Source organism: Budorcas taxicolor, chromosome 1, assembly GCF_023091745.1.
Source record: "Budorcas taxicolor isolate Tak-1 chromosome 1, Takin1.1, whole genome shotgun sequence".
Taxonomy (NCBI): domain Eukaryota; kingdom Metazoa; phylum Chordata; class Mammalia; order Artiodactyla; family Bovidae; genus Budorcas; species Budorcas taxicolor.
In genome coordinates this window covers 83,252,409-83,268,770 of record NC_068910.1, presented here as the reverse complement: position 1 = coordinate 83,268,770, position 16,362 = coordinate 83,252,409, and the positions used below count along the sequence as shown (strand labels likewise).

At 35.9% G+C, this 16,362-nt stretch overlaps 1 protein-coding gene across 1 annotated transcript in view; it reads right to left on the bottom strand.

Moving 5' to 3' along the window:
• TMPRSS15 (transmembrane serine protease 15) overlaps window positions 1-16,362 on the bottom strand; it is a 155,042-nt gene that overhangs the window by 122,955 nt on the left and 15,725 nt on the right. The window contains exons 5-7 of the mRNA XM_052647612.1: window positions 15,569-15,613; window positions 13,889-13,924; window positions 808-939 (exon numbers count right to left, since the gene is read on the bottom strand). Coding sequence (XP_052503572.1) covers window positions 808-939; window positions 13,889-13,924; window positions 15,569-15,613 — 213 coding nt within the window. The remainder of the gene's footprint in view (window positions 1-807; window positions 940-13,888; window positions 13,925-15,568; window positions 15,614-16,362) is intronic.

Below are 16,362 nucleotides of genomic sequence, written 5' to 3'. Positions count from 1 at the left end.
ATTGCTCAATTCCTGCTATTTAATTTTTCAAGAATAAATTGTAGGTTAGAATTGTTCAAGTAGTTCCTCACATTACTTAGCAATTGTATATACATTGTATTACACAGGCAATAAAATGAAATAAGCCAAAAAAGAAATATGTTTAAATTGCATATTTAAGTTACATGTTTAAATTGCAGCTATGTTCGGCATTTAGTAAGTGCTACTTAAGTGTTAACTAACAGTAATAATAGTGATTTTAAAAACTATTAGCACTCTAAACAAATGCCAGTATTTACAAAAACAAAATAAAGCAGATATTTAGTTTAACAGACATGAAGATCTTCTTCTTAACTGATTTCCTTTACTCACAGAACTACTACTCAAGTACACTTTTTTCCTACTTTTTGTTTCTTTGCCAAAAGTTGAATAAAGGCATCAATTTTAATTAAGGAGTGATGATTCCTGAGTTAAAGACTGTTAACATGGCAAAAATAAAGTGAGCTGTATTATGATATGATGGTGAAAAACATTCAAATTCATAATAGTTCACAGCAATTTAATAATGGATGAAATATAAGGTCATTTTCTTCTTTCAGATATTATTAACCACAGCATTCTTTCTATACTTGTCAAATGGAATTCTGTTTAACTAAAATAGGTTTAATGTAACAAGATCAAGTTTAAGAATATTAATATGATTACTTTTATGTTTTTGTCTTAACTCATAAACATGACTAAGGGTGTATCTCAATCTCCAGTAATTTCTGGTACCTGAGGGGTGTGTGTGTGTGTGGACACAGCGAGGAAGGGAAGTTAACTACTTACCACAAGTTTTATTGTCTTCATCAGAGCCATCTGGACAGTTTAATTCTCCATCACAAAATAAATCAATTGCTATGCACTTTAGAGCATCACCACACAGCCTTGAATCAGGTGGGCACTCTATTGAGACATTTCCTTAAAAAAAAAAAGATTGAATTTAAAGGTTATTATGTATTCTTTGTCATTTAGGTAAGTATATACTTGAAAGCAAATTTGGCCTTGGAATGCGGAATGAAGCAGGGCAAAGACTAATGGAGTTTTGCCAAGAAAACGCACTGGTCATAGCAAACACCCTCTTCCAACAAAACAAGAGAAGACTCTACACATGGACATCACCAGATGGTCAAAACCGAAATCAGACTGATTATATTCTTTGCAGCCAAAGATGGAGAAGCTACATACAGTCAACAAAAACAAGACCCGGAGCTGACTGTGGCTCAGATCATGAACTCCTTATTACAAATTCAGACTTAAATAGAAGAAAGTAGGGAAGACCACTAGACCATTCAGGTATGACCGAAATCAAATCCCTTATGATCATACAGTGGAAGTGAGAAATAGATTTAAGGGCCTAGATCTGATAGATAGAGTGAATGAGGTTCATGACATTGTACAGGAGACAGAAATCAAGACCATCCCCATGGAAAAAAAATGCAAAAAAGCAAAATGGCTGTCTGGGGAGGCCTTACAAATAGCTGTGAAAAGAAGAGAAGTGAAAAGTAAAGGAGAAAAGGAAAGATATAAGCATCTGAATGCAGAGTTCCAAAGAATAGCAAGAAGAGATAAGAAAGCCTTCCTCAGAGATCAATGCAAAGAAATAGAGGAAAACAACAGAATGGAAAAGACTAGAGATCTCTTCAAGAAAATTAGAGATACCAAGGGAATATTTCTTGCAAAGATGGGCTCGATAAAGGACAGAAATGGTATGGACCTAACAGAAGCAGAAGATATTAAGAAGAGGTAGCAAGAATACACAGAAGAACTATACAAAAAAGATCTTCACTACCCAGATAATCACGATGGTGTGATCACTCATCTAGAGCCAGACATCCTGGAATGTGAAGTCAAGTGGGCCTTAGAAAGAAAGCATCACTACGAACAAAGCTCATGGAGGTGATGGAATTCCAGTGGAGCTATTTCAAATCTTGAAAGATGATGCTGTGAAAGTGCTGCACTCAATATGCCAGCAAATTTGGAAAAGTCAGCCGTGGCCACAGGACTGGAAAAGGTCAGTTTTCATTCCAATCCCAAAGAAAGGCAATGCCAAAGAACGCTCAAACTATTGCCCAGTTGCACTCATCTCACATGCTAGTAAAGTGATGCTAAAAATTCTCCAAGCCAGGATTCAGCAATATGTGAACTGTGAATTTCCTGATGTTCAAGCTGGTTTTAGAAAAGGCAGAGTAATCAGAGATCAAATTGCCAACATCTGCTGGATCATGGAAAAAGCAAGAGAATTCCAGAAAAACATCTATTTCTGCTTTATTGGCTTTGCCAAAGCCTTTGACTGTGTGGATCACAATAAACTGTGGAAAATTCTGAGAGAGATGGGAATACCAGACCACCTGGCCTGCCTCTTGAGAAATCTGTATGCAGGTCAGGAAGCAACAGTTAGAACTAGACATGGAACAACAGACTGGTTCCAAATAGGAAAAGGAGTGCGTCAAGGCTGTATATTGTCACCCTGCTTATTTGATTCCTATGCAGAGTACATCATGAGAAACGCTGGACTGGAAGAAACACAAGCTGGAATCAAGATTGCCAGGAGAAATACCAATAACCTCAGATATGCAAATGACACCACCCTTATGGCAGAAAGTGAAGAGGAACTCAAAAGCCTCTTGATGAAAGTGAAAGTGGAGAGTGAAAAAGTTGGCCTAAAGCTCGTCATTCAGAAAACGAAGATCGTGGCATCTGGTCCCATCACTACATGGGAAATCGATGGGGAAACAGTGGAAACAGTGTCAGACTTTATTTTTTTGGGCTCCAAAATCACTGCAGATGGTGACTGCAACCATGAAATTAAAAGACGCTTACTCCTTGGAAGAAAAGTTATGACCAACCTAGATAGCATATTCAAAAGCTGAGACATTACTTTGCCGACTAAGGTCCGTCTAGTCAAGGCTATTGTTTTTCCTGTGGTCATGCATGGATGTGAGAGTTCGACTGTGAAGAAGGCTGAGCACCAAAGAATTGATGCTTTTGAACTGTGGTGTTAGAGAAGACTCTTGAGAGTTCCTTGGACTGCAAGGAGATCCAACCAGTCCATTCTGAAGATCAGCCCTGGGTGTTCTTTGGAAGGAATGATGCTGAAGCTGAAACTCCAGTACTTTGGCCACTTCATGCGTAGAGTTGACTCACTGAAAAAGACTCTGATGTTGGGAGTGATTGGGGGCAGGAGGAGAAGGGGACGACAGAGGATGAGATGACGGGATAGCATCACGGACTTGATGGACGTGAGTCTGAGTGAACTCTGGGAGTTAGTGATGGACAGGGAGGCCTGGTGTGCTGCAATTCACGGGGTCGCAAAGAGTCGGACACAACTGAGCGACTGAACTGAGGTGAACTGATATTGAAATTGAAAGTGAAAGTCACTCAGTTGTGTCTGACTCTTTGCAGACACATGGACTATACAGTCCATGGAATTCTCCTGACCAGCATTCTTGAATGGGTAGCCTTTTCCTTCTTCAGGGAATCTTCCCAACCCAGGGATTAAACCCAGCTCTCCCGCATTACAGGTAGATTCTTTACCAGCTGAGCCACAAGGGAAGCCCAAGTAAGTATATGCTTCTTTATAATTATTTCAACTTCACCCCAAAATATTTATTTCATTTAATGAATTGATCTTACAGTTTTAAATTTTGAAGAAATGATACATATTTCTTCATAGATATTAAATATGATGCTTACTTTGTTGATTTTTAAAAAAGATTGTCTATTTATTCATTTGCTTTTGGTTGTGTGTGCTGGGTCTTTGTTGCTGCACAGGCTTTTTTTAGTTGTGGCAAGTGCACCCACTCTCTAGTTGCAGTGTACTGGCTTCTCATTGAGGTGGCTTTTCTTGTTGTTGAGGGAGGGATGGGCTTTCAGGCATGTGGACTTCAGTATTTCTGGCTCCCAGGCTCTAGAACACAGACTCAGTATCTGTGGGGCATGGGCTTAATTGCCTGAGGCATGTTGGATCTTCCTCGATCGGGGACCAAACCTGTGTCTCCTGGATTGGCAGGCAGATTCTTTACCACTAAGCCATCAGGGAAGCCCCTACTTTGTTGATTTTTAATCTTGATAAATGAATGCTACAATTTGGAGCATTATTTGGTCCCCAATATTTACACCTCCTAGGATTGTTAAGTGTAATGTGGGGCAATTTGCTAAAATGCATATCTCATCATCTACAGTATCTAATAGCCACTTCATTTACTTATAAACTTATGACTTGAAAATATAGTGGTTGAAGTTAAGGTTTGTATCCTGCAGAACAATGAAAACTATTTTATAGTAAAATGAAACTTTAAAGTCCACAGTACATTGAACAAGAAAACCCAATGGTTGTCTTCTGTTCATTATCTCCTTGCTTCTTGGGTCAGGGTTTCTTAGGAGGAAAGTTGCAAACATCCCCCAGAAGGATTCCATGTCATACTCTGACCAGGATCTGATAAATTTGCACCTCTTAGCCTGTCTTGTCCTTCACCTGCTTCTTTCCACATTGCTAAATATAGAAATGGACTGAGAAACACATTTTCCTTCTAGAAATTGACTTGGAAAATTTAGGTGCAATCCTAATAATATATGACCACTGGGTAACCACATATGTTTTTAATTTTTTGAGCCATGTGATAATTTCAATATGTTTCTTTATGATTAGAATAACAACGACAATTTAAAGTTTTTGGAAAATCTTTAAGCTCAATAGCATTTTTTCTTTTCTTTTTGTTATTGGCCTTAATCTTAAAGCCAGCATTGTACTGCCATCTGCTGGGTTTTAAAAATAGATTTGATTCTGAAATTTCTCTTAGGCTCCAAGAAATAAATTGGGGAAAGTGCTTCTGTTAATAAATCTGCTAAGGTAATGCTTAATTAAGAACATTATAGACAGAGATGCTGGATATAAATACAACTAAATTGGTCTTTTATAATTGTAATTAAAATAGATATAAACCTTTGGGAAATTTATGGATCACCTAACATCTAAAATAGGACAGGATAAAGCTGAATTATTTCCAAGTGCTAAAATACTCTCATTTAAGAGAAAAAAATTTTTTTAAAATATATTAAATAAACTTGTATATTATGACACATATGAGATATTCATCAAGAGTTCTTAATTATTGAGCCACTAATCCGTAAGAGGTGTCATGTTGATAGTATTCAAAAAATTCTTGGTAAAAAATAATGAGAAAAAGGACATCACTGTAGTAACTGTCTCTTAAACAGTGGTTGAAGGAGTTCTAGGTATTCAGCATCTATGAGAATAGATTTGGGCATTTAACTAGAGACATTATGATTTTGTCTGATCTAATGCTTTCTATGGAAACTTCACTTACTGATGTTTCATATCTTTGTCTATTGCTTATTGAAATTTATAGATTGAACTGCAAAACCACACTGTCAAGAGATACCCCTTGAAACATTTTACCTCATTAATGATTATTCATTCACTTTACAAGTATTTATTTCCTATTTATTTGCAATCATGGCTTTTTAAGGGATAGAAATAATAGGATGACTTTTTTATGGAGTTTGGAGTTTAGTGGGCAACTGATTCATTGGCTAGCAAATTTTGTAAATGAGGTAGAAAAAAGTGATGTGGGAACATCAAAACTGGGCTATGCCATGGAGTATCTTCCTTCTGAGTCTGGGATTGAAAACATCTTCATATAAATTAAAATTTGAAAGATGTTTAGAAATAAATGCACAATGAAGAGAGGTCACATTACTATAGGGAAAGCAGAGGCATCTAACTTATCTAGATGTTGGGATGCTTACTGAAACTATGGCAGGAAGGGAGTTTAGTCAAATTCTGGGGGACATTTTACAAATCATTTTAACATATTAAAATATTTTTTGTAAATAACAGTACTGAAAAATTTAACATATATATGTGATATGACCAGTCCATATTTCATAAAGACAATTCTGCTACCAACTGAGCAACCATTTCAACATTCAAGGTGAAAGTTGATGAGAGCTGGAACTCTTGCACTAGCAGGGGAGATGGGGATATATTTCAAATGCTATTTTACAAGTAGGATTGATGAGCTTTAGTGGCCAGATATGCTCCTGGCTGAAGGGGGGTGGAGAAAAGGATGCTCAGAATGGTAGATGCACTTGCAGTGGTCATGAAATACCGGTGTTCATTAGTCACAATAGGCATTGTCAGAGAAACAGCTGGTGGGATTAGTAAATGACTCTAGTTTGAAATATTTAGATATGAAGGTGGAAATATTACACTCTTGTTTAGATTGTACTCTTGATATCTCCATATTCTGTTGTATAAGCACCCTTCATATGTCTTGGTCCATGAATAAAGAGAAATTCCTCTAATTTAAAGCCAGAATTGAAAGAGACACGTATACCCCAATGTTCATCGCAGCACTGTTTATAATAGCCAGGACATGGAAGCAACCTAGATGTCCACCAGCAGACGAATGGATAAGAAAGCTGTGATACATATACACAAGGGAGTATTACTCAGCCATTAAAAGAATACATTTGAATCAGTTCTAATGAGGTGGATGAAACTGGAGCCTATTATACAGAGTGAAGTAAGCCAGAAAGAAAAACACCAATATAGTATACTAACACATATATATGGAATTTAGAAAGATGGTAACGATAACCATGTACGCAAGACAGCAAAAGAGGCACAGATGTATTGAACAGTCTTTTGGACTCTGTGGGAGAGGGAGAGGGTGGGATGATACGGGAGAATGGTATTGAAACATGTAAATTATCATATGTGGAATGAATCGCCAGTCCAGGTTCAATGCATGATACAGGATGCTTGGGGCTGGTGCACTGGGATGACCCAGAGGGATGGGATGGGGAGGGAGGTGGGAGGGGCATTCAGGATGAGGAACACGTGTACACCCATGGCAGATTTATGTTGATGTATGGCAAAACCAATACAATATTGTAAAGTAAAATAAATAAATAGATAAATTAAAAAAAAGAAAATATGAATATAGTCTTCTTATATAAAGAAAGTATGTTTTAGGATTTTATCAGATTTTATTTTTACCTAGTGTTCTGACTCCCTCTCATCTTACATACACAGGTATGATGTCCATTTCCAACAAAACCATTGATTAAAACATTAACTGCTGCAGAAATTAGCCAGATGCCAGTTTTTAAAGTAAGCTTCCATTATTAAAACTAGAGTTCTTTGACTGGACTATTTAGTTTGCCATTTCACCCACTAGTTTTTACTTTAGTACATCTCTTTCTCTTGGGAATCTCTACTGTGATTCTTTTGAGGACTATTTAACAAAACAGTTAAGGATTTCTATTTAAGGAAATGTGTACAAAAATAATAATTGATTCTGTTTATTAAGATCTGTTCAAATTATCTAAATATTAGTTGCTGTTTTCTTGAGTGGAAAAAAGATTAGCATATTTTTATGTTATATGCCATTTTAATCTTCAGGATATTAATTTTTGGCATAATATGGAAACCCACCATAAATTAGTATTATTTGTAATTCTGCAAATTGAAGGTGTTATCATCTATTTATATTTGTATCATGAAGGATTCAGTATACACTCAAATGTGATTACTTCAGAGTAATGCACGGTCAACACTGTCCAGTGACTTGAGGTGAGGAATCTCTCGTGCAGACTCTGGACTAAGCATTGTGGAGAAAAAAAAGACTGAAACCAAACCAGTTATAAGAAGTGTTACATACAAGACAGTAATTTGAAAATCATATTTGGGAAATATTAGATTTTTTTTGTAATTGAATTTAAAAAAATTTTAATATAAATTTATTTATTTTAATTGGAGGTTAATTACTTTACAACATTGTATTGGTTTTGCCATACATCAACATGAATCTGCCACGGGTGTACACGTGTTCCCCATCCTGAACCCCCCTCTCTCCTCCCTCCCCGTACCATCCCTCTGGGTCGTCTCAGTGCACCAGCCCCAAGCATCCAGTATCATGCATCGAGCCTGGACTGGTGATTCATTTCATATATGATATTATACATGTTTCAATGACATTCTCCCAAATCATCTTACCCTGATTTTTATTTTCCCTAAAAATAGGTGTAATAATCCTTGGTGACCAAATATGAGACAAATTAAACCCAAGATTTAATAGCTTACTTAGTAATGAAATCAGAATCTGAATGCATGAATGCCTGCTTTAAGAGACCAAGTTCATTTCACTGTACTGTGTTTGGGAAATATCACTTTACAGAAATTCTCCTCTACTTTAAAAGAACAAATTTAATCATTTTAGCAAGACTGTGGCTGTTCAGTTCAAATGAAATTAAAGTAGGAAAATACTTTAATGGTTCTGTTATTATTTGTGTAGGAGTGTCTTAAATTAGAGGAGAGTGCTTAGCAGTATATATATGTTGTTTTCTCAGATGCAGAGAAAACAAATACTTGAAGTGAAAAAACATTTGGTGTTGGTTGCAGTGCCTGTTTCTGAGTCCTGGGACAATCAATTCAATTGAAGAGTATAATTCTGCCTTAAATTCTCTTGAACCAATTTCACATTCTTTACTAAATTAGCCAGTTCTTTTCCTTCCACCCTCAAACCCCTCCACGTGGTGGAACTATAGCAAATTACATTTTGTTGAGACTGAGAAAGCCCATGATAGTTAATCTTGTTTTTCTGCAATCATTGCCTGCCCAGTAAGCAACAAAAGAGTAGAACAAGCTGTATTCTAGAAACCCTTCAAGCATATGAACAATTGCGCAAAAGAGCCCCTCTTGGGCACACTGCAACAGCTAGAAATCAGTCGGTGTAATGCAACCTTAGTTCCCATCTCTCCCTTTACTCTTTCGAATGGGTTAGTAAAACTTTACAGTAATTGGCAACAAAGGCAGTTGAACAATAGAACATAATCCTCATGGACTTTGTACCCACTATCAAATAAAAATTCTCTTTGGCAGAATTTATAATAGTGCTAATGCCAGGTATATGGTGCATGCATTTGTTGATTTTTCTCAAACTCTGTCTTCCAGGCGTATAAAAATGAGAATAAACTTAACATCCCTGAAAGTCATATTCATAATAAATTACTGCTTGGAAACTGTGGTTTTGAAGTTTAATTGCCTCGTTCCCCTCTATAAATCTAGAGTATCTTGCTGTGTGAGAGGAATGAATAGGAATGAATGGTGACTGGGGACTCATGGATCCAGTAAAAGAGGGAACGTGATATTTTACCACCTACTTACATTATGAGAATTCTTCAGGATTGAGGAAGGTAATTCAATATGGTCTCCAATAATAGGAAAGCTTTGGAAATGGAGTTTTTGAGGACAAAGAAATAATCAGATTAAAACGAGCACTACTGAATACAACAATCTTGTTTTAACCTTAGTCTAGTTTTTAAAAGATCTTTTTCAAAAAGCATACAACTTGCTATTTTTGTTGCTGTTGTTGTGGCCCTCCTTTATGCCAATCATGAATTGGTATCTGTATTATTTCCTTTCTTCATGACTGCTCTTTAAGACATATATTTAAATCTTTGTCTTTCAGATAATAAATACAAAGTTCAAGAACTAGGTGGCTTACCAAACATTATGTGACAGTAATGGGTGGAAATAGTTAAGGTGGATTCACCTACACACTTTCAATGTTTGAAAATTATATGTTACTTTTTGGTCTTTATTATGATTATCAACTGTTCATGTAAAATGTGAAAGATATAAATAAATATGTACTGATTCCATTCTTATAGTTTACAGGTTAGAAAGATTTCTGTTCCACTCTCTGGGAAAGAAAAGTGCTGGTCAAGTATTACCCTCACACTCTGTGTTTCCCTTCCACCCTATCCTTTTGCCGGAAGCTGGGCTGTTAGCCAAAGTTTGATCCTACCCAGCTTCTCTGGTGGTTCAGAAAATAAAAAAATCCACCTGCAATGCATAAGACCTGAGTTTGATCCCTGGGTCAAGAGGACCTCTGGAGAAAGGAATGGGTACCCCTTCAGTATTCTTGTCTGGGAAATCCCATGGAGAGAGGAGCCTGGTGGGCTATAGTCCACAGGGTCATAAATAGACACAACTGAGCAACGATGTGTGTGTGTACATAGCACGTAAAATGTCATAATACATTTGGTTTGTGGGATATTTTGGTCCAGAAGACATTTGGTTCTTAAACACTTGATCCATTCCAAAAGCTCCTTAATATTTGCTCCTATCTAAAGTATCCCTGGACAGAGGATCCTTGGCAGATTACAGTAAAAGGGGTCACAAAAGAGTCAGACACAACTGAATGACTAAAAAATAACAAAAAGTGTCCAAGAGCATATCTGTTCCATTCAAATGGCTTGGGTTTTGCTGTTGTTTGCTTTTTTGTTTCTTAATGTATTTTGGGTGAGCTGGGTTTTTGTCGCTGCATGTGGGCCTTCTCTAGTTGCAGTGAGTGTGAGCATCTCTATACTTGAGTGTGGCGGCTTCTCTTGTTGCAGAGCAAGTGGGCTCTAGGGCACATGGGCTCAGTAGTTGCGGTGCGTGTGTAGTTGCCTTGCAACACGTGGAATCGTCCTGGACCAGGGATTGAACCCATGCTCCCTACATTGGCAGGCAGATCCTTAACCTCTGCACCACCAGGGAAGTCCTTCAAATAATTCTGGACAGGACCAAATTATCAAGGACCATTTTGGTGTGGGCAGATGCCTTATGGGCATTCTGGATAGGACCAAAAGTCTTGCAAGAAACTGGGCATATTGTTCAGTCACTTTTCATATTTTTGGTGGGCTTGTCTTCAAGAGAGTAAGAAGGAAAATTTAAGTCCAGAGATTTTTTGCTCTAGCACTTTTTTTCCTTCTATGTCTTTCCACATATTTCCCTTAGGGCGTTTTATACACCAAAGAGGTCCTCAATAACTGCGGGTTGTATGAATCACTCAGTGAATCAATAAACAGGTAAATAGAAAACACAGCACTAACTTTGGCATTTGTTGCCGACTTGTAAAGTTATAGAAATGTTTCTTAAAATATATAAAGTTATTTAGATTTTAGATTAAGTGAATTGGTCATTATTCATCTTAAAATCACTTTTTGAGAGTGTGTTGAAAGGTGATTTTAGATGCTGTAAACAGTTTTCTGCAATGCATAAGGGACAGTGGGCTGAAGAGCAGTTCCATCTTTCATTGTGTTGTGCTGCTCTCTGGACAACATCAAAAGACAACTCCAGGCAGGCTTGTCCTACCATAAGAGCTCTCCATGGGTTTAGAGGGCGGATGATTTGTTTCATAAAGTATTTTGATAGATACATTATTCACATATCACTCTGCTTTTCAAACTTTACACCTACTGTTTCATCTAGGAATTGCTAAGTCTTACCCAGAGACCACTTATAATTTCACAAATGTTCTCTCCTTGTATTATATAATATTTGATATAAATTCTAATAACATGAAAATAGCAGTATTATTTTAGGAACTGACGGGTTATACAATATTGCCTGCATGGAATTTACCTAAAGAGATTAGGTACACATTCAGACTGTTTAACATGAAGATTAAGTGAGGACTAGAGAAGACACTTTGGTTAAGCAGCAGATAGACAAAGGCAAAGTAGACAATTATTAAGAATTTGGAAAAATTACGATGTTAAAGACACATACCAACGTACACAAAACTTAAAAATAAACTCAAAGTGGAGCGAAGATCTGAATGTAAGACCAGATATTATAAAACTCTTAGAGGAAAACATAGGCAGAATACTCTTCGACATAAATCCAAACAAGATATTTTTTGACCCACCTCTTAAGAGTTATTTTGTCAACAAAAGTCCATCTAGTTAAGGGTATGGTTTATGTATGGATGTGAGAGTTGGACTATAAAGAAAGCTGAGCACAGAAGAATTGATGCTTTTGAACTGTGGTGTTGGAGAAGACTCTTGAGAGTCCCTTGGACTGCAAGGAGATCCAACCAGTCCATCTTAAAGGAGATCAGTCCTGGGTGTTCATTGGAAGGACTGATGTTGAAGCTGAAACTCTAATACTTTAGCTACCTGATACGAAGAGCTGTCTCATTTGAAAAGACCCTGATGCTGGGAAAGTCTAAGGACAGGAGGAGAAGGGGACAACAGAGGATGAGATGGTTGGATGGCATCACCAACATGATGGACATGGGTTTGGGTGGACTCTGGGAGTTGGTGATGGACAGGGAGGCCTGGCGTGCTGCAGTTGATGGGGTTGCAAAGAGTTGGACATGACATGAACTGAACTAAAGAGTAAGGAAAATAAAAATAAATGATGGGACCTCATTAAACTTTAAAGGCTTTTCACAGCAAAGGAAACCATAAACAAAAAGAAAAGATAACACTCAGAATAGGAGAAAATATTGCATACAAAGGAACTGCCAAGGGATTAATCTCCACAATATGCAAACAGCTCATGTAGCTCAATATAAAAAAAAAAACAAAACAAAAACAACCTAATAAAAAAATGGGTGGAAGACCTAAATAGACATTTTTCCAAAGAAGACATGCAGATGGCTAAAATGCACATGAAAAAATGCTCAACCTCACTAATTACTAGAGAAATGAAAAGCAAAACTATAATGAAGCATCTCCTCATACTTGTCAGAATGGCCATCATCAAAAATTCTACAAACAACAAATGTTGGAAAGGGTGTGGAGAAAAGGGAACTCTCTTACACTGTTGGTGGGATTGTAAACTGGCACAGCTACTCTAGAGGACAGAATAGAGGTTCTGCAAAAAACTGAAAATGGAGCTACCACCTGACCCAGCAGTTCCACTCCTGGGTATGACCAAAGAAAACTATAATTCAAAAAGATGCATGCACCCAGCACTCATTGCAGCACTGTTTACAATAGCCAGGACATGGAAGCAAGCTAAATGTCCATCAGCAGAGGACTGGATAAAGGGGATGTGGTACCTATATACGATGGAATATTGCTCAACCACAAAAAAGGAGTGAAATAGAGCCATTTGCAGAAACTTGGACAGACCTAGAGACTATCATACAGAATGAAGGAAATCAGGAAGAGAAAAACAAATATTATACAAGATTGCTTACTTGTGAAATCTAGAAAAATAGTGCAGATGGATGTATCAGCAAAGCAGAAATAGAGACACAGATGTAGAGAAAAGGCTTAAGTTTGTTAACAAACTTAACAAACTGAGAGCCAAATGTGGGTAGGATGAATTGGGAGATTGGAATTGAAATAGATACACTATTATGTATAAAAAAGATGACAAATGAGAACCTACCAAATAACACAGGGAACTACTGTTCCACTCAATGCTCTAGTCACCTACTCATTGCTCAGTGGTGATCTAATAGGAAGGAAATCTAAAAAAAAGTATATATGTATATGTATAAGTGATTTGCTTTGTTGTACAATAGAAACTAACACAACATTTAAAGCAACTGTACTCCAATGAAAACTTAAAAACTTCATGCCATGTGTTGGTATGAAGCAGTCACTTAATGAAAAATTGTTGAATGAATGAATCCAAGGCAACTTTGGTACTGATTTGGCCACCATACCATGTTAAAAGGAGAGAGCAAGTATGTGTCACTTGTATTCAGAGAGAATAATTAGAGAGAAAAGTCCCTCACACCTGATGAAACCTATATCCTTTCTGGAAAACATTTTGATCCTACTCTTGGCACACTTAGCAAAAGATAATAACCGTGATTCTAACAGATGGAGGACTGGAGTGAGATTAGATAATACAGGTATTAATTAACCTCAAATATGTTGTTGCCTTTTGGTAAAAACTTAGGCTAACTATAAACTTTCATGCTTTAGTTTTCTTATCTATGATAAGGGTATTGTTAACTGCTGTTTATCAGATAATTCTCAGAAGTCCAAAATGAAACATAACAAAAACTTTTTAAAAAACAAGAGAAATTATATTATTAAAACTGACCTGGGGTTGCCAGAGGAATGCTGGTTGTTAGCTTTTCTGTAAAAATAAATAACATAAATAAAAATTACATTTTTAAACCGATTATTAGGAATTCCTCATTTAATACTTTATGTGAGAGTTTTTAAAATTACCATGAATTATTCCCTGGTGGCTCAGATGGTAAAGCGTCTGCCTGCAATGCGGGAGACCTGGGTTCGACCCCTGGGTTGGGAAGATCTCCTGGAGAAGGAAATGGCAACCCACTCCAGTACTCTTGCCTGGAGAATCCCACGGACGGAGGAACCTGGTAGGCTACAGTCCATGGGGTCGCAAACAGTCGGACACGACTGAGCGACTTCACTTTCACTTCACTATTAATGTTCATTAACTTAATATATCATTTGTATCTGGATCTAAAAAATAAATCTTTTATGTTTTTTATTGATTTTTAGAGTTGTATAGCAGAAATTTTTAGATGTGTTCACTTTTTTAAGGAAAAAAGATTTTTTCAATAATTAATTAACTAATATAAGAATTCACTTATTTCATAATGGCTGTAGACATAAATGTTCTAGATTAATCGGATGCTATTTGAAATAGGAGCTTGAGATATGCTTAAACTATTGGCCTTGGAGTCCAGAGAATTACTTTTAATTCCCGACTTTGATAAATTTAAACTGTGTGACTCTGGGCACTTTCTTTATTACTTATGTATTTTTAAGTAGAAAAAGTATTACATCTCTACAAAATCATTCTGGGAATTAAATGAGATAATGTTTGTAAAATACAGTACCTAAAATATATTTTTAAAGTATTATAAAAGTGTTCATGATTACAAGTGATATAAAAAGTAATATGGTTATAGTTTTATAACAGTTTACAGTTTAAAAGCACTTGTTTATGAATTTGATGTTTGGGATGACTTTTAACATTTTTAGAAAACTTTTATTATTCACAATTTATGGGAAACAGATTTTCAGAAGGTGAAATGCTCAGTGATTCTGATAGTTGGCAGAGACAGGATTAGTGTTCAGATATTTTGACTTCAATTTGAATAAGATTTCTACAACAAAATGATTTTACATTTTAAGATAACTCAGGTTAATTTTAAAATGATAATTTCTCAAAGCTCTCTTTCGATAATCAGTATGATCTTGATAAGACAAAGTGAAGTCCTCAATTTTATGAGCCACAGTAACCAATTGTAGTTAGAAAGAGAGAGTGAAGAAAATGCTGGAATAGAGCAAAGTTAATATTAAACTTTAGATTGTCCTTTCCAAACAGTATAATATATTTTGAAAGTTATCATTTCATTATCTTTAAAACTCCTTTCCCTCATTCATAGTGACCTTAGCAATGTCAGGGCTTCATTTCCAAGGCTGCATAATCAGAGTCATATTTTGAGATCACACACACATATTCACACACATCATATATGTGTACATATGTATATAGAGTTTAAAATATGAAAGGACAATTGCAATTTGAAATGCATATCCTTGCATATATACCTAAGCATTATGAATCCTGCATACTATGAACTAGATTATTCCAGGCCAAATGTATACTTTTTACATTTTTAAACGAAGACTAAATACCTCATTTAGCAAGAGCCACCAGAAAAAAATAGAATCCTTGCTTAATGTCATAAAGTTTTATGGTCACCGAGTTTTATATTTTAAAATGTCATTAAGTACTGACCTGACGTTGTTGCAGGACTTATCGTAGAGAAATTCTCCAAAGGGGCTGGAATAAAGTTGGTTTGAATATAGTGTTTAGAATATTACAAAACATCAAGTGCAGTTCAAATAGTTATCCAAAGGGCGTCTGATCTAGAGTTTCCATTTCATCCTTTCTTACCCTGAATGTTCCTATTTACTTAATTACTATTTGATTATGATACATGCAATGAATTTTCAGAATCTTTATATAGTCTTTCTATAAAATTTACATATATAGAATGTTTCATTTATTTTACTCATTTAAGAAGGATATCTTCTTATTCATCAAAATTATATAGAATAATTTATATTTAAGAGAGAGAATCTAATACCCGCAATCTTGTGGGACCTAGAATCAATGGTTTTGCATGAAACAAATGGATGCCAAAATAATCTGGTACACGATAATATCTATTGAGAACTAAGAACTGTTTAAGCATAAAGTGATTTTCACTTAAAAGATAAAAATAGCTATTTTCTTCACCATTTAACATGTTTAATATTTTTAAAGACACCATGACAGCTATGTTAAAAATAGAGGAAACCAAACCATATCTTCTGAGAAGCCCTGATCAAATGAATTTGCTTTTATTCAAAACAATATTTATAGTAAGTGGGCTAAGAGGTAGGTCTTCTTCTACTAACTAGATGGTTTATCGCATTATTTCTTCATTACTGCATTGTCTTCTTTGTAAAAGACCTGTAACAGTTTTATAAATATGTGGTAGATTATTAATGAAGAAGATAAAATCAACTTTATAAGAATTTTTCTTA